The 24,713-nt window shown below is 40.6% G+C and overlaps 2 protein-coding genes across 2 annotated transcripts; one reads left to right on the forward strand and one right to left on the reverse strand.

Annotated features, from left to right (window-relative positions):
• The first annotated feature begins 1,633 nt into the window (after positions 1 to 1,633).
• nedd8l (NEDD8 ubiquitin like modifier, like) lies at positions 1,634 to 3,299 on the forward strand. Its single transcript, XM_085253541.1, has 4 exons — positions 1,634 to 1,791; positions 2,569 to 2,616; positions 2,699 to 2,781; positions 2,875 to 3,299. The coding sequence occupies exons 1-4, from the start codon at positions 1,774 to 1,776 to the stop codon at positions 2,996 to 2,998; spliced, it is 273 nt and encodes a 90-aa protein (XP_085109667.1). The 5' UTR covers positions 1,634 to 1,773; the 3' UTR covers positions 2,999 to 3,299.
• Positions 3,300 to 3,372: 73 nt separating this feature from the next.
• Positions 3,373 to 17,765, reverse strand: ap1g2 (adaptor related protein complex 1 subunit gamma 2). The gene is made up of 22 exons (XM_085253540.1): positions 17,597 to 17,765; positions 16,779 to 16,981; positions 16,189 to 16,313; positions 15,890 to 16,031; positions 15,408 to 15,504; positions 15,234 to 15,310; positions 15,041 to 15,136; positions 14,737 to 14,817; positions 13,846 to 13,944; positions 13,691 to 13,746; positions 12,832 to 12,945; positions 11,944 to 12,084; positions 10,600 to 10,654; positions 10,084 to 10,206; positions 9,416 to 9,505; positions 8,095 to 8,222; positions 7,898 to 8,002; positions 7,615 to 7,741; positions 6,860 to 7,022; positions 6,465 to 6,616; positions 6,000 to 6,098; positions 3,373 to 4,631 (listed from the first exon to the last, which is right to left on the reverse strand). The coding sequence occupies exons 2-22, from the start codon at positions 16,977 to 16,979 to the stop codon at positions 4,533 to 4,535; spliced, it is 2,370 nt and encodes a 789-aa protein (XP_085109666.1). The 5' UTR covers positions 16,980 to 16,981; positions 17,597 to 17,765; the 3' UTR covers positions 3,373 to 4,532.
• Between the last annotated feature and the right edge of the window lie 6,948 nt (positions 17,766 to 24,713).

Consider the following 24,713-nt stretch of genomic DNA (forward strand, 5'->3'; position numbering starts at 1 on the left):
AAGCAGAGCCCACGAATCACAGACTCAGAGTGCTCTATGAGCTCATCACTGTGTGATCGGGTGGACCTTGAATGAGTGGTATCTTTACTTTTACATTTCTTTTTCTTACTACATTTGCTTGACAGAATTTAAGTTTAACGCATTTCCTTCCTCTTAATCAGCATCTTTCTTCATCATGAGAAAAGATTAATGTTAGACTTGTTTTTTCTAGTTATCTTTGGAAATGCCCAGTCTTAGAAGAAAGTGACACGTGTCATATCATAGGCCACTGAAACTTAGAGTATTACTTTCCATAAAGCTTACAAACTCTATGTGGATCAGTAACTTGACAAGCTTATTTGAGTTTACTTTTGTTGACATGCATGCAAGACTTGGAAGAAATATCCTAGAAAGCATAAATCAGGTAAACTTACATGTGCACGTTTAGTTGGCAGTTGTCTAAAATTTTATTTTTGCACCAACAACATAATTCCCAAAGAAAGCTGAAAAGTTTTAGCACAGTGGGCAGTGTCCTTAATGAACAGCTAGAGCACAAGAGAAGAAGGGGGAGGACTAAAAGATTATCTACAGCTGGTATTCAGTACCTGAAAGTCATTTCCTTAGGAAGGGTGGCCGTCAACAAGCCATTCTTAAGGAAGGAAGAAAGGGGTGAGGTATACCAAATTGCTCAACAACTGGACTGAAAATCAATGAAACAGGTCTTGGAGTGATGAGTCATTCTGACTGGAATTATGGTCTGTATGTATGGAGGAGGTTAGGAGAGAGGTGAAATAGTGAGTGTCTATATGGTGGAGGCTCTGTCATTGTTTGGGTCAGTATTTCAGCCACTGCTGTTGGGGATCCTGACAAAACCATTAATGCAGAAAAGTGCCATCAGACTTTAATCCACCATGGGAAAACATCTGAATGGCAACAGTTTTATTTTTCAACACACACGCTGACAATGCAGTAAGAGCATATGTGAAGCAGTGTGGGATCACCATGACAGAGAATGGGACAAAAGGCAGGCGACATCCAGAGAAGAGCTTTGACTGTTCTTCAACTTAAAGGCTACCTGAAGAAATGACAAAAAAGCCGCCTAAGAGAGTTCAGACTGTGATAAAGAATAAAGATGGTCATACCAAATATTAACTTTCAAGCTCATTAGAATTGTACAAACTGTTTTTGCCTTATATTCTGCATTTATGTGTATTTTGTGTGCTTCAATAAATCACATTTTCCTGGGAAATTATGCGGAAATGACGAGTGATTCAAGACTTTTGCACATAAGGACTACTGTTTATATTTGTTCTTTTTGCAGTTCAAAATAAAGTATAGATGAGTACAATTCAGCTGTCGGAGGCAATATTTTTATATGATGTTGCATCACTACTGAAAATCGATTACATAAATCTATAATGGTATAGCTTTTTGGAAGTTTGCTTTTATTTAGCTGCCATGATTTTACTTACCAAAACTTTTGTACATATGGGGTATAATTCAAGCCGTACAAAAGTACATTCTTTTGTTCACGTGAAATCTGCCTGCGACTTTAGAAATAGATGTATTGAAATAACAGATATATTGAAATAACTGATCTTGTATTTAGAAGTTAATACGTCAGAGAGGAACAAAAATGCTGGTGTGTTGTGACGGCGTCATGTCCGGAATGTTAGCCCGTGACACAGGAAGTAAAGTCCGGTTAGCAGAAGAAGTAGATTGTTATTCGGCAATTTGCTGTTTAGTTCACCAAGCTGTTCATAAAATTTGTTAGTATTATTTTCTTCATTCAGCATGTTGATCAAAGTCAAGGTAAGAACATTACTTTCTTTGATTCTAGCCCGGGCTCCATGGGTGGTGTTCAGTCCCGTCTCTGTTTCTCGATATCCCGCTAATATCACAGAGCCGGTTCGCTCATTTATTTCAGGGCCTGGGGCAACAGAAAACCCAACTTACACCCGACATGCTGTGAAACAGATCAGTGTTAAGCACCCGATCATTCAAGCGAAACTGCTCTTTCTTCACTAAGTTGCTATTGTTTGACGTTTGCTAACACTCATCGTTGCTAACATCTAGTTTTGGTGACTGAAAACAGGTTAGCCCGTGCTGTACTACAACCAGTGAATACTTTATAGTTGTGACAAAGCAAAAAGGGCAAAAAATGTTTAGGGTTTACGCTACCGATGCCACGAGACTTCATTGTGTACTTGCGACCGAAATGTTGACGTGTTTCTAAAGTTTAACAGAGTCTATAAACAGAGATATGGCGACTTGGCTAGTAGTGAAAATAATCAGTTTTTCCATTAACCGGCACGGGCATCCTTTTCGAAACCGCTGTATGCAAATCCAGAGTTCAAATCATCTGGCAAAATTACATCAAATTTTGGATCAAAAATTTCCAAAAAAGTCCCAAGACATTTATTTTAACCGTAACTGTGTGACAGTGTTTATGTACAATAGTATAGTAGCTGAAATTCCCTGGCAGCTTGGCTCGAGCCCAGAGAAAATCCTTGGTGAATTCCTCCTTCTTCTTAACCATTTAGGATTGTGAAAGTTCAGTGTTTCTATAATCGTTTTGTTATGTTTCAGACTCTCACTGGAAAAGAAATAGAGATTGACATAGAGCCCACAGATAAGGTAACATCTTGTGATAAATAGTCCTTGTTATATGCAGCTGCTAGATTTTGTTGCTTAATCTCTTGTTTTTGCTCAAATCAAGGTGGAGCGGATTAAAGAAAGAGTGGAAGAGAAGGAAGGGATCCCACCGCAGCAACAGAGACTTATCTACAGTGGAAAACAGATGTGAGGCATTTTGCTCTGCAGCTATCTGCATATGATCTCCAGGTGTTCTCCTGCGAACTCTAATCATCTCCTGTGTTGTCTTGTGAACCTCAGGAATGATGAGAAGACGGCAGCAGACTACAAGATCCAGGGAGGCTCAGTGCTCCATCTTGTGTTGGCGCTAAGAGGAGGATCAACAAACCACAGTTGCTGCTTACCCCTGTCCTCCACGTCATGAGTCGCTGTCATCATGGGAAGCCGGCCGAGTGCCAACGCTTTAGGTGTCTGTCATCGTCTAACCATGTTTCAACGCAGAAATCTGAAATCCTCCGTTTCCAGGCCGACGGAAACGAGAAAACAAAACAAAACAAAAATCAACCGGAAACATTAAAAAGAAAAAAGGACGTTCTAATTCCTTTGTACTTGTTTTTGAAATCCCACACTGGCTTTCTGAGTTTGACCAGTTAATGCAGGCACCCATGAAGAGACAGTTTGACAACACTGTGGTCTTTTTGCTTGTGAATAAATGATGAAGTTGATCTAAGTGTTGTCCTCTGATATATATACACATATATATATATATACACACACACACTGAAATCAAGTCACAGCTGAGGATTCTGGAAACAGTTTTTAATTAGAAAATGACATGAAATTGAAGATTGAAAGACAATCCAAACTGCTGTCAAATGATTCCTTCTGTGTCTATAATTTAGTTAAGGTAGTGATACAAACAGTCTGGTAAAGACTCCAGTGAAATCCATGTAGAGCACCGTTGCTGACATCCAGTACGCGGAGTGGTTTTAAAAGGGGTTAAGATGAGTTATCAAAGTCATATGCTGGCTTTGTTTACAGTCATAAAACTCTTGTGCTTATACTTTGAATATCTAAAATATAGATTTTCCAGACAGCATCATGCGTGTTTTTCCTTTTGCGTCACCATACACTTACATCAGAAAATAACTCATTTTGGTAAACAACAGACAAAGAATAGCATTAAGGAAAATCCTTGTATGGGAGTGATTAAAAAAACAAAACAACTCAAAGTTAAATAATCTTGGCCTCAAAAGCGAAATATTACATTTTAAGAGAGGATGAAAGGCACAGGAATGGTTCAGGACATGGATATTGCTGATCAGGTGAATAAAGGGGGAAAAAAAAGATGAAGGACTCAAGGTTGTGTTTAAAAGCTTCCTTTCATCCAAATTTCATATATTTGCGTTTCCTAATAAAATGATGTGTATCTGATATAATAAATTAGTTGTAGTAGCTCATTAATTAGTGTTTGCCTCCTCTCAATCAGTGTAAAGACAAATTTATTAAAAGCATGCATAAACTGCTGTGTGTGTGTGTGTGTTGATCTGGTGGATGACTGACAGAAGCCCCTCAAAGTTTATATTACTGTGGAGTGAAACACTGAATACAATCAGCTGTAGCAGCTTGTAAACAAAAACCCTGAATGATATCTAATAGACAGTTGTCGATGCAACATTTAAAAAAAGTATTTTATGTTTTTCCATTTTGTACCTGCATATTCCAGTGTCCACTCCAATAATCTCCTTGATCTATTCCTGAGGAATGGACAGATGCAACTCCATACACGAGGCTTCTGAGAGAACCGTGTTTCTTACACATAGAAACAAGAGATCAGGGTAACCGAGGACCGGCAGTGTGTAGGGTGTGTCAGTAGAAAGGCTGCGTCAGAGAGAAACGACGCCCGCTCATTCACCCACAGACAGGTGTCTCAGTCCTGTTGCATTGATTGGCTGAGATCACTGACCGAGTCCAGGGAAGGAGTCGATCTGGACCGTATCCTGAACAGCTGATCCTTGGCTGGTGTAAGAGATGCGGAGCCTCATTTTTAGATTGACCTGAAAGGAGAAGCAGGACTTAGATACACACTACTACACTGAGCACTACGTCTCCTGTGATTAGAATACAATAAGCCTGACGTGGGGCACATATTGCAATGATCATGTCAAATACAAGATATTTGTTCAAGATGAGAAAACACCTCGTATTTTAGCATTGACACAGAAAGATTGCAGATACAGTCATGCAAAAAGTAAGTGCAACCACTGAACCTGTTGGCTTTTTGACAGAATTTAGGAAGCAAAAATTTGGATCTCTTTAAAAAGTGCCTGATATAAAAACACATTTTTGTTGTCGTGCTCATGATTTAAATGAAAAACACCTTCAGTAAATACACCTCTGCATTAATCACACCTAAAATGTGAAAAAAATGAATATGACCCAGTATTTCCAGATGAGTTGCCAGTAACTGGTTTCTCTTTAGGAAGTCACAGGTGAAACCTTTGTTTCGTAAACCTCTGACATGTCGGCTCTGGTTTTCTCTTTGTCCTTGAAAGTGAGCATGAGTATAAGAGCATAGGAGATTCTTTGAAATAAATCACATGACTATAAGGAAACTCATGTACAAATGGCATAGATGCGAGTAAACCCCAATTTGAAGTCCAATGAATGGAGAGAAAGTTGAAACAGGGTGCTGGAAATGTTATGGTTTGGAGTTTTTGCTTCTGGTTCCTGTCTTCTTGCACACACCATCCATCCATTCTCTTCTGATTATCCAATTCAAGGTCAGAGGGGGTTGGAACTATACCTGCTGTCAAAGACTGGGAAGTAAGGTGCACCCTGGACTGGTTGCCAGTCTGTTTCAGGGTTAATACAAAGGAACAAACAACCAATCACACTAGCATTCACACTCATACCGGCCAATTTACACTCACCAACTGCATGTCTTTGGCCTGTGGGAGGAACCCGGAGAAAATCCACACAAACACAGGGAGAACATGCAAACCCCACACAGCCTAGCTGGCCAGTGGATTCAAACCCAAGATGGCTGTGTTGTCACGTGACATTACAGGTGCTGCCCACTGAGAATCAAAAAGGTTCGCACCAAGCACACTTGATCTAAACTGATTGGAAGCTAAGCAAGGCCGGGCCTGTTTAGTCCTTTGATGTTCAAGGCTGATTAAAGCAAATCTGAGCCTCTGTCTAAAAGCCGTGAACGTTTTTAACATGATGAGCCCAAGCACACTGGCAAAGTCACTAAGGACTGCCTCAGGAAGAGGAATTGTAGCAGCTTAGGCAAGATAGAAATTCCACATTTGAATCATGTTGAAATGTTACAGGTGATTTGAAGCAAGCAGTACAAACCCTCAGATATTTTGGGAGCCGAAGGTGAATACCAGCTTTATTTGTGTGTGTGTTTACACCACCTTATTGGGGTTGTTGAGGACCACCATCTGGGTCACTTTAGCTGTGCCTCTTGCAGGAAGAGAGTCCCCGCTGGGGGCCTTCATGTGTAACTGGACACTCTGGAAGGAGGATCAAATGAAGCTTTGAAGTTGAAAGCACCCAAACCCACACACGTTGTTCAAATCCATTTGCTGCACTGGTGTTTACCAATGAGACGTGACAGGGGCTAAAAGTGACACCTATCAGTAGGGCTGTAGGGCAGGACATTAGAAATGCAGAGGTCCTGCTTCTAAAGGTTTTACTAAACAAGCTGCACAAAAAAAATCTCAGAGCCTCAGAAACAGTAATCTCACAGCAGCCACTGCGCTCCTGCTATAATCCGCACATACTGGTTAAATGTGTGGCAGACGGTGGCTCTTGAACAGCAGTTTAATCATCTATCAGTGAATGATTAGCAGGATTTTATTGCTGGTACTGATACAAACCTTGGGCACTGCAGCCTGCAGGGTGAAGCCTCTGATGTCTGACTCAGTGGAGTTGGAGGCGGTGAGTGTGACGGTCAGGCCTGAATCGGACTGTTTCTCACAACTCAGTGTTACAGTCACACCGTCCTTCTCATACACAGTCACTGTGGCAACTATGGAAAATACAGTGTAGAAGGCTGCATTAGCTTAAAATCAGTATTTAGCCACGGAGAGTGCATCAGTCCCTTAAAGAGCAAACTTCAATTCAACCCTATCCACCTGGTTTCTTCTAATTATCGTGACATTCCAGAGATTATCCAGTGACCCGATTCAACCAATTCTCTAGCTGTGTGCCTAAAAATCACGCCCTGTTTCCTGTTTCTGTAGTTCGTTGTGTGTATATGTGAAGGTCAGACCTGGCGTGATGGGAGTGGGCTCTAACCCTCCAAGCAGATCCAGGAGGTCTCCTCCAACAGTGTTGGGTGTGCTGACAGGAATGGGAGGAGCTGCGCTGCCTAATGCCGGGCTGGGCTGCAGAGGCTGCTCAGAGCCACCCAGCAGGTCCAACAGATCACACACCTGAGAGACACCACAGAGGGGAGGAGATAATCCAGCTGACTGCACATTATTATTATATGCAAAAGACAGCTTAACAGAATAAACTTTATCTAAAAACAGCTCTGGAAAAATGTCCAAAATACTACGATAAAAATGAAAGTGGCTGAATGAATAAGACCCACCCATTTTGTTTCAATCCTTATTCTTAACACCCGACCACAGCTGTTAAACTTAGCTTTACTGGAATTTGATTTGCATAATAAAACAGACAAGAGAAAAGCCCGCAAACATACCAATATAGCAAAGGATCTGAGAACACAACCACTAATGTTCATAAAGCGTTGTGGAGTTAATGTGAAACCAATATTTTTAATCACAGCCCATTACAGAATGACAAGCTAAAATGAAGTAAAGCCTACCCTATCACATGTGCAATTTTATGTTAGCTTATTGCTTTGGTCAAGTATTAACTTAAGTTTGAAATCTAAACTAAAACAATAAATTCTCCAGAGGGGCGATCTCTCTAAAAAGGAGGTCAGACCCAGACACTGGGATTGATCTATTCAACAGGCTAAAGTGTGACCCTAACTGAATTTTTCCCATCACCTTGTACCTGGTTAGCAGGCTGCTGTGGCTCTCCTGGCTTGACTTTGACTGTTTGACTCTCCTTGATGGTCTCCCCGTTGGTGTGACCCTGTGAATTCTTTTCAATCACAGGCATCCTCTCAAGCACTGCTGCCCTGTGAAAAGAAGGACTATTTCAGCTCTTTTGGTCAGAAAAAAACATTTTTATTCAGTAAATTCCTCAGTGGTTATAATGACAATATATAAAAGGCCTAAAACAGCTCCACATCTCATTTTCTAGAAAATGTTGACCTAACCACTCCCTTCAGTACCTCATGTGGTCATATTTTTTGAAAAGAGCGTTGTATTCAACTGCCCTCTGCTGGAGCTCCACGTCTATACAGCTGCCGTAGATGCTGACGATGCTTCTGATTCGACTGTCGGGAGTAGAGTTATGAAGAGAAAGAGGCGCAGTTAGGGGATTCACAGGGTCACAGTCACTGTTTGCTGCTACACAAGAGTTTCTTACTCCACATTCTCAGTGATGCGCGTGCTGAGTTTCATTGTAGCGGTCAGAGCAAAGCCCCTTGTTGACGGGGACGACATGTGGGACTGTAGCACTGTTTCCAAGACGTCCAGGACGTAGTCCTCTGTGACCTGAACAACAGACATGTAAGTGCAAGGTTTGACAGCTGGCAGCACATTTTTTAATCTAAAAAAGAAACGCAGTGCTCGTAATTTCAGCTGAATTTATTTATTTAGCAAACAGAGAAGATTATCAGAAGACACAGTCAGTAACTAAGTAATGTTGTACTAACACTTTTTTCAGTCTTTTTAGATCAGCGATGTTACACTTGCTACTGAAAAAGTTGTGGTCACTTGTTTTATTGCTATACAATAGAGACGTGTTACAAAACAGATCATCAGAGAGACACATGTCGGCATATGTGTCCCCGTACTGGCTGACTGACTCAAGCATTAGCCAGAGTCAAATGTCACCTGATAGGTTGACCTCTGTAACCACTTTACTGATGAGTTTATGAGGGAAATCACTTATTTTGGGACAAAATGAATGAAATATGAAGCCCATTTTGTAAATTTTGTTCATTCAAAGTATCCTTTGAGTAAAAAAATGCTTGTGCTCATTGGCTAATATGGTGCAATTGACAAGTTGTTCAGTGAGCGTGAGACTTTTCAGTCAGATCCATCCTTTACTCGTCACGTCTGGTTTTAAAGCACTGAAAACGCCGATCTTCAGGCTTTTATTTGAAAATTCACAAGCCACTTGATGTCACTGTGGCTACGTCCATGCAACAGTGCACAACAATGCAGTTTTACAGTGAAAAGTGCTTCATTAAAAAAATCAATGGACTTTATCAGCTTTTTTTCTGCATGTTGGAATGTGTGTAATTATGGGTTTATGAAGCATTTGATCAAGGAGATCTATTTTGAAGACAATCCAATGACATGAACTACTAAAATATTCAGGGGATGAATATTTAATGAGATTTGAACAAAAAAAAAAAAAGGCTCCTGTCATTATCACCATTGCTAATTTTCAGAAGAATTTCAAATTTGAATTTCTGCTAATGCTGCTCCTTCCTTCTTCCCTGCTCGTGCCGACTACCTATTTATTCCCAGCTCAGAGCTGTAGCTGTGACTGCAAATTACACTGTTATCTTTGTGCCGGAGAATTTTTACATGGAAAAACCTAAAAGATAACGTGTATTTAAAATGACATCATCTGACAAAAAATTTGGATTGCTAATTTATTGCAGCAGTGAGCAGCAGAGAGCAACAAGCATGAATTAAATAAAAACCTAAACCAGTGTTTGCTGTGCTCTGTGTACCTGCACAGGTTCGGTCTCCTGACATTCTCCTGTCAGCAGCAGGTCTCCATACTCTCCGATACACCAGCACGCCACCTGGACCAGAGGTTGCTGCACATACAAATATTACATAAATATTACAGAGCACATAAAATATGTGATGTTGCCAGACTGGCCTGCATTGCGGTTTGAAATATCATAGCCATTTTCCCCAGATGCTGGAAAAATAGGAAACAGTGCTGGGCTGCAGATACGTAAATACTCATCCAGCTTGGATCTGAAAATAAAGCCGTCTGCATCAGCCAATTTCAAACTGAAAGCAAAGCAGTAAAGCCAAAGCAGCTCTGTCTGACTCAGGACTATTACAGCCCTTTCTCTTAAGAGGGAAATTTATCAAAAAATTCTAATTAACTTTAAACTCTATGAACACACAAAATTATGACCATCTCTCATCAGTGAGGCTGTGGACTGAGACCCACTTTCACTGACTCAAGTCTGATCATTATCCTCATGTTTAACGACACCACATCTGCAGTCAGAGCTGCTTTTTTTTCACGAGTTTATTGTTTGATACGCTCAGACCGTAACGATTTTATATTATATATCAAACAGGAGACCAATTTCCGTGTTTGAATTCTCAGAATTCTGAAATGATCTTCTGAGAACAGAAACCATCCAGACTCACAGACCTGCGAGATGTCACTGAGCAGAGCCCGGTAGAGCTTGTGAACGGTGTAACAGTGGAGCTCTGAAGTGTTGGTAATGAGCTGAATCAGGTTGGGCACCGTTTCGTCTCTCACGTCGCCCCCTGCCTGGCAGAATGGGTATCAAACACAAAACACCATACTAGAAAATAAACAAAACAGCTAATTTGGGGGTAACCTACATTATTCCTTCAGAGACAACAACCTCCCTTATGGGGAGATTTTCATAGCAATAAATACACATTATGAACCTTTAATTCTTCCTAGTTATGCTCTTCCAAGCACTTTTTCTATCCTGCATCATTTTGTCTGCACAGGACTAGTTTACACTTAACTATTCTCTTAGATCGGTGTAACATTTAAAGCTTTGTTATCTAAAAGCTTGAGAGATGAGGTACACACAATCTAGAAGTCTAATGTATTAAAAACATATTTTAACACAATCATAATGCATTCACAAAGAGTTATGAAAGAGGACCCTGTAAAAGAGGCAGCATTTACCGTGGTGAGGACATGCAGGATGGTGTCAATGTGCCAGCGCTGGGAGGGAGCATACCTGACAGAGACAGAGACACACACAGCTAACTCAGTGGTACACACACGCACACACACACACGCACACACGCACACACACACGCTACTGCATCTAGCACACATCGAAAAAGAGAAGTGCCTCAAGTTGTTGAATGATACACAGTAGAAACGCTGCAGGCTATTCAGTCGCGGTGCCACTTAGACAGGAATATCAGTGTGTGTGGAGACGGACACTGAGAGAGAGATGGGTGCATACAGCGTAGACACAGGCACTTTTCTTGTTACAGCTTCAAGGCTTACACAGCTGCATCACCGCATTTTGTCATACGCATGAATATACAGTGTATGTGCTCGCATGCATGCAGTGGTGATGAAAAGCCTGTGAATCCATCAGATTTTTTTTTATAACTCTGGCTAAATGTGACATAAAAAATCATCAGGTTTTTAAAAGAAAGATGAAGAAAACGCATGACACAGGTAAGAAATGATCATATCTGGTTATGAACTTATTGAGATGAAATGAAGGTGAATAAGAAGCTTTCATTTAGTGGGAGTACAGTGACTTGTGAGTGGGTGTTCTGTTTATATTTAAAGATTGGAGATCCCTCACACTCTGATGTTCACACTCAAAGCACAAACAAAGGACTCTGGGATGACTTCTAACTCCACCAATCAACAGACAGACAAAAAGAGGAAATTAAAAATCAGTGCTCGCTCAAAATGAGGCCTGTAATAGTCAGGACGCAAGGCAGCAAGGACAAAAAGTCCCTGCTGCACATCTGCAGTGTACTACAGATCACCAAGACAAATGAGAAGGCTGCAGGTATGCTATGGTGGTGGTAGCATCATGGTTTGGGCTGGTCTTGGTAGGACTAGCCTTTAATTGTGGGTGGTTTGCAAAGAAAAACTGTCAGAACTTTTGTTTGTAAAATGCTATTAGGTCATGCAGCAGCACAATAACCCTCAGCACACAAGTAGTTCAACCATAGAATGGTTAAATAATATTGTTAATGTTTTTTAAACAGCCAAGTCAAAGTCCTGAACACAATCTAAAAGAAAAGCTGGAGCTGAAGTGACCAGTTCATAAGTAAACCATCAACAATCCAGAGTTGAAGCTGTTTTGTATAAAGGAAGCAGCTAAAACGGACATTTAATAACAATTTTTCTGACCCCAGAGTGACCAGATATTATATTGTTGTCTCATTTGAAATATACAAACTTCTAAAGGGTTCACAAACCTTGAAGCAGCGCTGCAGATACACTTTGTGTATGAAGTATATTACACTGTCTTCTCTGCAGCATTTCACCTACCTTTCAGCAGCATTGAATATACCGCTGGCAGTTTGAGACCTGAGCTCGGGGGGGCAGGAGGAGAGGAAGCTGAGCAGTTCCTTCATCATAGAGCGGATGTTGGAGGCTGACACCAGAGCCAAAGAAAGCTCCAAAGCACGGCTGGATGGATCGGAAAAGAGAAACAACGCTGATAATGCTGGATATACAAGCTGATCCTTCTGTGCTGTTACAGCTCAGGTCAAAACGTTCTGAGCTGATAAGATGTTTGCTTGCTCAAACTCTCCGTGTCCATCAACATTTACAAGTTTGCTGAAAATCCCTTTAGCAACACTCTGATCTGTCTGTAACACAACTCACTGGTTGGATCAAAATACATGGAGGAACTCTTCAACTAGAAAACATATCACCAAGGAGAAATAGTCCCAGAGCAGCATTACAGTTTTGAGTATACAGACTGGATGTGCAAACTTTTCTGATATTAGTCAGCAAAATATGCTTTTTTTAACTACTATATACTAGTTTGCAATATATTAATATTAATTGTATATGAACATATATATTAATTATTTTGTTTTTCTTACAGCACAATAAAATCTGTTTGGCTACATGATGAAACTAGAGATGGTAGTTAGCATCAAGCTTTAGTGTGAGGTTCAGACTGTTAGTGAGTAGCACAGTGGGAAGCTACACCTGCCAAAAATACAGAATGTTAATGTTGCCAGGTCAGTGGCACTGTTACGTCGTTTTATTGTTATTTCATCTATAAAAATCAATCACTACTTAATGTGAGCCAATTAAAAAGTATCAAAAACATAACAGGAAATCAAATACTTCTAGAATCATTTTAACAGAACATCTACAGATGTTGAACAGCTGTGCTAGGCAAAAAGAAAAAAAGAAAATCACCGCTTAACAGAAGCATCCTGGTCTTTCAGGCAGTCTACTATAGTCCCTCGGTGGCGCTGCACTGCATTGTGGTCTGTCCCAACAATCTTCTGAAGAGAGGTCATGGCGATATAGCTAAACAGACATACACGAAAGCCAAAAATAATGAATGTTTTGAAAGTTTTAAGTATCATTCTCTATTATAATGAAGCCGAATTCGCTACACCAAGGTCATCTAAAGTGACTGTGTGTGGAAACGCATCCAGTGGATAAATTATTAAAATGTGATTTCAAAAAATGTTCAACCTGACAATAAAGATCAACAACAAAAGAAAATCTTAATTTTCTCAGCTTGCAAGCATGAATAATTCATCACTTCACTTCAAATAACTCATGGACTGATCAAGTATTTATGTGGACGCAGGAGAGACGCTACCTAGTCAGGCAGGTCTTGCAGGAATAAACCTGTCACTCTGCAACAGAGAGATTCAGAGGACCTGAGGGTAGAAACTAGACAGACCTGTCTGCCCACAGGGCCCTTATGGGGACGAACCCAGAAAAAGATTGTAACACAATAAAACCCTCAGGAAACCGCAGCAGCGCCTGCTGGAAAATAACATGGTCTGAAATTGAGAGCTCAGCTTGAGCAGTGAGCAGCGTGACCTTCTGGTGTGGCTGTAGAGTAATGGCTCTAGAGAAAGTAATTAGTCAGCTCAGACGATAAGAGCCTGTTGGGAGATTTCGCTCTTTGGCTGTAGTGAGTTTTCCATTAGCCTGAAAAGGTGAAATCACCCTGAGAGATAAGAAAGGGAGAAGGAATGCATACAGGGGAGGATTAGACAGGGAAGAGGAACAAAGATCTGAGGAAAATAGAACTAACCGAATGTTTCTGTCATTGTTCAGAAGAAATCTTCCCAGAATGTTCACGGCCAGAACCTGCAGCATGAGTAAAGGGAAGTGTATGTCTATGAATTAATAATTTGATCAGTCAGCAATATGTTCAATGTATTCACATCACTAAACACAGTCTCTTACTCTGAGGCCACTCTCTGACTTGATGTCCAGCACAGTGAGAACAGTCTCATACAACACAGCATTGCCCACAGTCTTTGTACTGTCTGTGTTGGTCGCCACCTGTATGGTAAACACAAACAGGCAGACACACAGCTAGTACAGTGCCAATTAGATAAGAGTATAGTTAAAAACTAGGGTATTTTTAACTACAATTATCAGATAAACAAAGACGACAGCTACATATCTGAAAACGTGTCTGCACTGGTAGCTCTTTAACTCTTCACCCTGTGAAGCTGAACTGAGCAGTTTCTGTCAAGTTTCCGACCGACTTATAGAACAAAATGACTGAGTTTGCATCAGACGTTAGTGAGGGTGGTCTCTGCCTACGCAGCTACCTTTGAAAAAACACTAGAAACTACTCTAATGCTTATCAAACCACGTCTTTACTGATATATACGGGGGTACCAAATTCATTAATAAAGGTAGAGGAGGCGTCAACGGGCGCTGTCTTTATGGAGGAAAGAGTTAAAAAAAACTGCTCTGCAGAAAGGCCAGATTTTGGGTTGCAGCTTTTCTCAAGAATTAGTCACACATGCAACATGAGTGAGTGACTAATGCCATTTGCCACAGGAAACCATAGATATTAATAAATAAGATAGTTACACATGCTTCAACTCTATCTCTATGAGAAACAGTTTCAGTTTTGAGAAGAACTTTCTGGCTGGCTCTCATGTATCATAAAAATGCATTTCAGGTAAACTTTCAGGGTCATGTAAACAACAGGAGACGGGTGACTGGTCAAATGAAATGTTTGCTCATTCTGAAATGGCTGACATGTGGAAACTTTTTCAGATCTGACTGATGTGAACTGAGCCAAAGAAAAGCTTTTTTTGGTGAACGTGAACACTATACCTGAGCTAGGAGGTCGTTCATGGCATCGCTCGCTGCTTCATTGTTGCGACCAAGGATTCTCAGCAACCTTAAGATGCGTACCTGTGTTTGGAGACGCGACAGAAGGAACACGTGGATGGGAGGTGATTTTGGGAGGTGACAATAATCTAGTGTTTGTATTAGTAACACAGAATTAAACTACATTAATTGAAGATTTCGAGCCATGAAGCAGCACATAGTAGTAAAAATAAGTCCTGCTAGCCGACTCTGACTTTACACAAAGTGTAGCTGGGATGTGCAAGGGGTTAGTGGAATGAAATCCGACCTGTAGGAAGGGATCGCTGATTCCTGCCACATCGTGGTCTGGAGAATAACCCGAAATGACGAGACCTTTCATGATCTGAACCAGATCTGGTACCGTCTGGAATACACACAGCACAACCACATTGCAACACACATGTAGGAATACAGACAACATCTGATCAAGAGTAATCTGTGTGTGTGTGTGTCCCTCATACCTTCCTGAAGCGCTCAAGTGTTTCTGAGTTCCGCTCACACAGCTCAGTAATGAGCACCACAGCGCCGTGTACGACGCCTGAAGACAAATGAAAACCAAAAACAATAAGAAATAAACTGAAAATAGTATTCACAGCATGACGAGTTCACTGTGTACATCATAAAAGTATATTAACCGTGGTTCTTCTCAGTGAGCAGCGAGCGAGCGGCTTTGGTAAAGAGCTCTCCCAGATCGTGGACTTTTCTCACGATGTGAACAGCGCACAAAGCAGCCTGAAAGAACAGCGGAACAAGTCATCAGCAGCGTTACATCACACGTCCACTAAGCACATGACGGTGGGATGTTACAAGTTTTACAGCTCATGAAGGATTTGAAGTCCTATAGGGAACAGTACGCATCCTAAAAAGTTGTACTACGTCACACTAGATGATTATGATGAATATTTAACAATCAACCTGCACAAATGGATCCTACATACATAATACATTATCCCTGACATTAACATGCTTAGGTCAGTGTTTTGAGTATAACATACAGCTTGCCAAATCACACACAACACAATACAGATTTGCTTTTAAACTGCCACCTCACTGGTAGTAATATTAATATTGGTAAAAGCTGCTGGATGAATAATTGATTCCTCGCAGAAGTCCTCACCTTCTTTTTAATGTAGGAGTTGGAAGCTCGGAGCAGCCTGTCAATCTCTGGCGCCAGATCCCTGCACATCTCAGCTGACCCCATGCAGGCTAGTGTGCAGAGAGCTAGAGACTGTATGTACTGGTTACTGTTTGACAGATCACTGAAAAACACAAAAAGATAAAAATATTCAGTGTTTTATTTAAATCATCATTATTTCAGTAAACCTTCCAAGATGTACAATTACACATTAAGGAATCTGTCATTAACTGCACCACCTTATATGAATGACAACAGCATCGAGTTTGGGTTATTCTTACTTCTTAATAGAGTTGGTGATGAGCAGGCTGGCGTCCTGCTTCTCATCCAGCAGCATCATGGCTCCCAGGTATCCTACGCGTTTTTCACTGTAGCGCGGGCTAGCAATCATCCGAACGCACTCCATCTAGTATGAACAGCAAAAGCTCTTTTAAAAGTGAAAGGGAAGTAATGCCCCCGGGAAAGTTCCCTACCATTTAACCACTCAACTGGAGGTCAGTCTCAGCTCCAGAGCAGCAGGGAGGGCCTCAGTGGCCCAGTTCCAGTGTCCACCCTCGTAGACACGAGGGCTTTCGCAGACTTTGCTTGAGGGCATTAACAACAATTCACAGTGCTCTAGTAACGGTAAAAGTACAAGCTTAACAAAGCACATACCAGCAACATTGCTAGCAATACAAGGGAGCATTTCCGTGCCTAACTTCACTGTGTGCTCATTCCTTGTAAGATGCACGTGCTGGACATTACGACTTCACGGCTGATATGGTGTGACGAAGTGAGCCCAGACCCTCCAGCTACTGTGACGGCTTCTCACCTCCCCTGGCTCATTTAACCCGAAGAAACCCCATGACAGGCATTAGCCAAATCCCCTCACCTGACCAAAGTGAGCTGGGTAGCCCAGCATGTGCACGTAGAGCAGCTTGGCCAGGTTGTGCGATCGCCCTCCGTTGTCGGCTTGTCTGAACTGTGCCCGGATGGCTGCGCACTCCCTCTGAATGACCCCCCGCTCCTCACACTGCGTCCTGGCTGACCTGATGGCCCGGATCATCTCCTGCAGGGGCACTGATGGAGACATGGCTGTGTGTGTGTGTGTGTGTGTGTGTGTGTGTGTGTGTGTGTGTGTGGGTGGGTGTGTGGGAGGGTAGGTGGGTGGGGGTGAATGGTGAGATGTGTTAGTATGCGTTGTTTTGTGAAGGAAAGAGCATGATATGTTATTAACAGAAAACAAGAGTGTCACAACACTACATATGATTTCATTTCCTGTAACAACATCTCCAGGCGTTTATTAAAGCCGTCACTACACCGCAGGACGTAGTAAAAAACACTCAGATGGGCTAATTCAAAAACAACTTAAACAACAGCTAGTGTTTTCCTTTCTTTTTTTCTTTGGTGACAGGCTGATGGAGCACAAATAAACAGAAAGTTACTGTCATCTACCAATACTTTTATGAATTAGACTTGGGGAAATATACTTAAATGAACAGGCTAACTAACAAAATTAGCATGACTCTTCCGTGGTCGGTAATGCATGTCAGAGAAACGAGCCAGAGGCTAGCGCACTGACCGATCCGAGCTAACCTTGCAGATGCTGTCAAGCCTGGCATGGAGGAAAGAGTCGAGCTACTGAGCTAGCCACGCTAGCATAACAGTCTGCTTGTGTATGTGTTTTAAAGCGCCAAAATAACAACATACCTCTACAGTTCACAGAGTTGCCAGGTTTTGAAAAGTAAAGCCGTTCAACCGACGCCCCTCCAATACACGTCGGCAGTCAGTTGGTTGGAAACCCAATTACTGTATCCATACAGTTAGCGTTAAAATAGCAGGAGTTAACATTGTATTTCCTGTCACAACTTTCAAATTAAAGGTCAATTTGATAGTTATAACAAAAACAGTGAAAATTAAATAGCACTTGAAACACAGTTAAATAAATACATATTTAATAATCCTATCAGTAATGAAGTGAGAAGAATGTCTTAAAGCTATTGTATATTTGAACTTTTAATCAATTAAAAAAAAAATAAAACTATTTTCTAGCACAAACTCACACGCACACGTGACATACAATAGAGATTTTACCTCTATATATCTCTGTTTATCTCTATATAAATCTCCATAAAAGTATAAATCACCTCGAGAACATATGCAGTCTCATCATCAACCATCAATTCTATTTAAAAGGGTTTTGTTTTTCACCGTTTTGTTTTTTGGGGTTGTTTTTTTGTTTTTGTTTTTTTTTTTGTATTTTTAAAGAAAGTCCCAAAATTCGCAATGTTACAAACGACACACAGGATCCGGTTACAACATGCAAACTTTAGCAAACAGCCAGTTTATAACACAAATGTCAGACTGCCAAATACACCAAGTACGCCACTGACTTACATGCAGGCACAGGTCACCAAAAAGCTGTAGACTGGATCTAGGTCTGGATAAAAGACAGTCAAGCTGAAAATTACACGCGAATAATAACATATGTCAGCTTCTGGCTCATCAAAAAAAATCAAACAAAAACAAACAAACAAACAAACAAACAAACAAACAAACAAACAAAAGGCATGCAGTATTTGAATGGGGCATGGGATCAAGCTTTTATTGTGAAGGCAGAAGTACTTTTCCTCTTTAGCTTCGATGATGTGACATTTGACCCACCTCAGCTTACCGTACCTGTCCACTACTTCCGCAATTTGATCAGTCATTGTGGGTGGACTCCACCTAGTCTACGTCAGGCGTTTCAACAGGTGGATGAAACATTGATGAGAATGTGCAGCAGGCAGAGCAATACAAATGGCGTGCAGCGTGTGCTATAAAGACTTAACAGAGACTTTATGAAGACATCAGCACATCCCATTTTCAAGCACCATCAAAATGTGATAATTATTCAAGTTTTATTAACATACATCAAATTTACAAGATGAAAAAAAAGGAAAATCGTCTATAATGTGGCAAAAAATATATACATGTAATAAAATAATTATAAAGTGCAAAGACTTGTTTTTGTTACTATAGTGGGGTGATAGTGCCAGCACATAATGCTATAAACAATACATTGTTTCACACACCCTCACAGGGACACAAGGGAGAAGTTTAAAAATGTTAAGGTAAAAAAAAAAAAATGGCACTGAATATGCATAAAGATGATATTGCGCCATTCAGTGTAGCAAAAGAGCTCTGGACTAAGCCTTTTGACGCCAGCAGTGCAGAACACTATGAGGTGTTTCCTCTTTCTAGGAATTATCTTCCAGGAATGATTTCTTCACACCAATGTGTTTACAGTCGTGTCAAAAAGTTAGGACACAATTTGTGTTTGTGACTCTTTTTATGTGTTTCTACATAAAAATAGTTTCTAGTGATGAATAACCACAAGGATTTCATTGGCAAATAAAGAAAAACTTAGGGGAACAAAGTTGATTAAAAACACATTTCATCAGGTGTTAATTCTTTTGTAGCCCCAGGTTCTCCTTCATTAGCGGGTATGCCACCACGTTTTTACAACAGATTAGTCATTTTCCTGGAACAAATTGTGAGGAAAAACCAGACCAGTATTAATATAATAACATTTGTTGTCACCTCTTGACCCCTGTATTTAATACTCTACCACACAAGCCTTACATGTTGTTTGTGCTTTCAGGCATCTCAGAGGTGAAATGCCAAACATGAAAAGATTCACTGTAAGAATCAGTTTATTCAGTCAGTTTATCGGTTCATTTTAGAGGAAATGCAACCATCTGAGTGTGTGGTGATGGGAAAAGGTTGTGGTGAGCACACAGGCCAAAAGCAATAAATAAAGGCAGCAGGCGTGGTAGACGGGCTTCTGTTGCACTGGCAAAACACAGCCTGAAAGCAGAACCAAAGACATAACATCCTGGGAACAGGAGCAGATGGTGTTTGCTTAACATGTGGACTTACCACTGGAGGAACAGTTCAGAAAATGGAGTACAACAAGACCAAGTAAAGAAAGTAATCACAGAGCACCACAGGCCATTATACCAGAGTAAGACGTTCTTGTAAACAAATATAATCATAGATTTCAGGTCTTCTCCATTTGACTCAAAAAATAAAGCTTAGCTTCTTATTTGCACCCTGGTTTTTTGTGCAGAATCCACAGATATTGATCCAAAATCATCATGGAAAAATATGAATTAAAGCACAGCAATTCCAGCTATAATGAAACAGGCAGGAAACGGAGGGGGGCAAACTGACTGCGACACTGTGAAGGCAGAGACGCTGACCCCTACGTAGGTGGAGAAATCCACAGAGATTGGCAATACTCACAGTAATTTTCTTCCAAGTGTCTCAAAGAAAGATTAGAAGCATTGTGATTATATACTCAGATATCACCAAACTACTAATTACATCATGCTTTTTGAACCACACACGAAACCAGACCACCACTGCCATGACATCCCAGGCCAGTAGAGGGCAGCAGACAAACACAACCTTGCTGCTACTATTTGAGTATCGATTTTGTTTACAACTCATTTTTTGTAATAGACATCTGTTCATCAGTTTGACATTTAGTTTTTCATTTACATTTTTTAAAATAAAAAACTATATATGAATATATGCCACAATAGCCTATGAAAGTTTCTTATTTTACAGACTCCCACATAAACACTTCACTGATGTCAGATAATTAATACGTTCCTGTTAACCATCAAAGCCTTAACATTCTCATAAATAGTCAGTATTAATCAAAGCCAGTTCACAATAACTCTGGACAAAAAGAGACAAATTAGTCTTTCATCCCACACAAAGCATTAAGGGGCATTAACATGAATGAGTTGGTTTGTTGGATTGGCCAGTGCGTGGATGTGGATTAGAAGTGGGATGAAGAGCTATGAGGGACTGTAATCCCTCTTTCATGCTTGCTAGGATAATAAATCTTGTGAGAAACAAGGGGACTAAATAACGGCGGTGCCTTCAAAAACAGCATTTCTCTATTTTAGCATCAGGCGTTTACAAAAATAATTTACAAACTGACGGTCTGAGAATGGCTTATAAAATGTTTTATTACCAGTAAAACAGTCAGTTGGTAACTCCACTGGTAATGCCACTGGCACCGATCCTACCTCAGCTTTAAAAGGCTGTAAGACAAAAATATAAAAAACAAAAAGCAGCCACAGCCTTGTGAGGAACACGAACATAAATGAACTAAACAAACTGTCGGCAGAGATGCTGCAACTAGACAATGAAAGCACAGCAAATACTACCAAAGCACATTTGGATAACACCCATGATCATGATGAGGCCAAAAGCTGCAGTGAAGACATCTTGGCTACACTGTGAAGCGATTCACGCATGTAAGCATCAAGGACAGGGACACACTGCGCCAAGTTAGAGGCCATTTGTTTGGTCTTCGGGCAGCACAGAGAAAGAGACACTTTATTATCGCATCTTAAGACAAATGAAAGCAGACTTTTTGTAAAAAGGAAAAAAAAAATTTTTTTAAATTGAGCTGTAAATGAATGTGAGTGCGTTCTTAATTATAATCGTGCACGATGGCTGTGCAGGATATCGTTTTGTGTTTAATATTAAATATGTTCTGCCTTGAGCCTTTTTCACGTTAATTATGATTTCATGATTTGATTCAATAATTCAACTTATCGGCACAGCACCTGTGTGCTGCTCTGGGATTCTCACTAACGCTCAGCGCTGTGGCCTTTATAGCCTCACGGTGGAAGTTTGGGGGACGTGCCCACCGTGTTACACGGCAGGATGTCAAACCGATGAGGATGTCATTGAAACGGCTGGGGACAAGAAGGCTGTTTGAATTCTGTTATTTGTTTGGTAACTCACACTTCCAATTATTAATTAACAACTCTTTTTTATTGTCCTAACTATAACTCTACAGGCCACTGAGTGCGACACAAAAGCGATGCACTCATTTGTTTGTTTCTCGATTTAAACAAATGGCAATAATAATTTAAAAAAAGATGGACACAGAAAATGTCTGCATTTATTACACATTCAAATCATTTCTTGGGTGAACTTCTCTCTTTCTCCTTTCATAGAGGAAAAGAATAAGGAAGCACTGAGGCACATTTACTGAGTATTCAGAGAAATCAGCCAGCTCTTATTGTAGCTGCCAAGCAGATACTTCTAAGTCACTTTTCTCAGATTACAATCATCCTGATTCTTGTCCCTGCTCTCAAAGAGCCAATCAGCAGTCAAATCGGAAACATGCACCATGTGTTGGAAGTGTATAAAGTGTGGGAGGAAAACAATTCTTAAAACTTATTTTGGGGGAAAAGTCGCCGAAACGTTTTAACCCATTGTTGACTGGATTTAACTTTCTCTCTATGTTCTTTTATATGGTGGACTCATAATAACATAATAACTCATAATAATAACGTGGAAATGACTTGATCTTAAAGCCAAGTCTAGTATGGATGCATGCGAACTGTTTGGGTCTTGTGAGTAAATTATGGGTATTTTTGCACATGCAGCTTGCTTTTTTTCCCCACCATAGACGACAATAAACAAAGGGGGGATAAAGCAGGTGGTTTAACTTAAATGATAGTTGCAAAAAAGTTGCAAACAGCATTTTTAGAATCTGCTTATCTGACGTTCAATGTGCCTTCGCTGAGAGTCATCCACTGACCCTGACACCCCCCCGGTGAAAGGCAGCTCTTTTGTTCACTGATGGTTTAGAACAATGAGCAGAAGACAGCTCTTGAGAAAATAAGCTTATAATCACCAAGCCTGAAATTACCCATTGTGGATGGTATTACCATGCTGCCCCCATTATCTGCATCTGTTAATTCACTGATGCAGCGCAATAATCTTCAATTGTGTTTAAGGACTCACACAGGGAGACGGCAGCCAGCAGGCGGAGGCCAGTGCCAGGGGGAAGGCAGCAGTGGAAGAGAAGCTCCAGGATGTAATTGGAGAGAGTGAGAGCCATCATAATATGAGTGGTAGGGCAGCTAACCAACACTGAAATCCACAGACGCAAGGTGTGCAGTAAATAAAACGGGGGGAAATTTTCTTCTTTTTTTTACAATAGCCTATTAGCTAAAAGCACAGCAGTAATGTTATGCACTACAGTGCACCTAAGATTGCTTTTGATTGATTATTCCTTCTATATCTATTATTATTTAATGGAGCATTTTGTTTTAATCTTTCTGTTACTGTGCAAAATAAACTGTTTAGGTCATTACGGATGAAAACATCCATCCACTTTGAGGGTATATTATAACACGCTAATTAAATTAGACTGGGACATCAACTTCAGACAAAATATGATTGGTGTGCCATCTAGTTATTTCTATTTGACGGTATAACTGTTCTGGGTCCACTTCCATGCAAACACGTGGAAGGCTCCACATGGACAGAGGAGCCCAAAGAACAAGACCATGATCTGACCAGAGGTGGGGTCCAGGTGGGTTGTAAAGTGACTTGCAGAGGCCACAGCAACTTTATGTAGGCTGAAGTGACTTAAATAGCTCACACCTTACCAGATTTACCAAACGGATAGGCGAAACAGATCGGCTGATTTGCCAGGATTGCAGCTGATCTCGCCTCCTTCGCCTGCCAAACTAATTTGTTCAAGCCAATTTCTGCAGAGTATTTTGGGGATTTGGGGTCCTTTAAAAGATTGTAACATTTGCACATCGTGTTATTTAATCTTAATCTTCCAAATTGGTTTTAATCTTAGCCTGATATCAATCCAAAGTACCCCGGTTGGTGAAAACAATACACTTGTTCTCACCCAACTCATTACACCATTAATGACCCAGTGAGCCTGCATTCTACAGTACCTCCTTTAGGACTCACAAAATCTGACAATGTTTCCTAAGTGAGCAAAAGACAAACAGAACATTTAAGAATTGATACTTTGAAGATAAAAATGACAAGTTTACCATTTCAATTAACATAAAAATGTGATTCTAAAATTTAAAAAAACAAAACAGATTCAGCATCTTCTATGAAACAGCATCACTCTGTTGACATACTGCATTTATGCTTGTATTCTTTCTTGACTTCACGTTGAAGACTTCATTTAGAAAACTGGAGCCAAAAAATGAAAAGAGGACATAAAATGAGGAGGCAACAGTGCTTTCGCTAATTTGTGCTCCTTGGAATTGATCTAAAAGCTGGCACAGGGTCTCTGCAGGTGCACCAACTGTGTTATTTGTTTTTTCAAGTCTAAGCAGATTTTCTGGGGGAACAAAAGCAGTTAATTTTCTTTACTGGCTTGAGTTTACAATAGTCAGGCCATGTGTGCTCACTGTGTGTCCCCATGCTCTTACTATTCAGCACTGGGACATAATATGGATTTCTCATGGACGCTGAGCCTGCACTTGATCTTGTTAAGCACATCTCCCTGACGAAAAGCCCACACCAGGGGAAACTGTAGGTTTATTTGAAATAAAGTTTACCTTGTCACGGCAACACTGAAAACTCCAGCTGAGTTATGTTTTGCATTTCACTTATAATAACTACTATAGTTGTGCAGGACTGCTGGAGCCCATGGAAATGTTATGAGTAACTATACTTTTCAGACACATAAGGTGTAACACCAGTCTTTAAAATGTTTTTTTTTTTAAGTCTGTGCAGCCTGACTTAGCTGTTTTCCCTTCATCAGTAAAAGTGTTGGAGGTGAAGTGATTAACTGTTGCAAGTGTATCTCTCCAAACATCTAACAACAACTAGCCTGACCCCAGCACTACAACCGTGAGGACTTGAGAGAATTTCTTGTTAGGGCAAAATGAATTGAAACAGTGCACTTGTACCTTCATTTGTAAAAAGAATCAGGATTGCTTAGGGTCAAGGTCAAGAAAGGGTGACATCTACAGGAAAAATCACCTCC

This window comes from Mchenga conophoros, linkage group LG18, assembly GCF_057382185.1.
Source record: "Mchenga conophoros isolate Kocher_MC1m ecotype Shallow Benthic linkage group LG18, M_conophoros_male_GT1.1, whole genome shotgun sequence".
NCBI classification, from domain to species: domain Eukaryota; kingdom Metazoa; phylum Chordata; class Actinopteri; order Cichliformes; family Cichlidae; genus Mchenga; species Mchenga conophoros.

Coding starts and splice junctions, on each gene's coding strand:
- nedd8l (XM_085253541.1), top strand. Junction 2,617..2,698: donor ACATAGAGCCCACAGATAAG/GTAACATCTTGT, acceptor GCTCAAATCAAG/GTGGAGCGGATTAAAGAAAG. Junction 2,782..2,874: donor ATCTACAGTGGAAAACAGAT/GTGAGGCATTTT, acceptor TGTGAACCTCAG/GAATGATGAGAAGACGGCAG.
- ap1g2 (XM_085253540.1), bottom strand. CDS start 16,979: ATGTCTCCATCAGTGCCCCTGCAGGAGATGATCCGGGCCATCAGGTCA. Junction 16,032..16,188: donor ATCACCAACTCTATTAAGAA/GTAAGAATAACC, acceptor TGTGTTTTTCAG/TGATCTGTCAAACAGTAACC. Junction 8,003..8,094: donor CGCATCACTGAGAATGTGGA/GTAAGAAACTCT, acceptor TACTCCCGACAG/TCGAATCAGAAGCATCGTCA.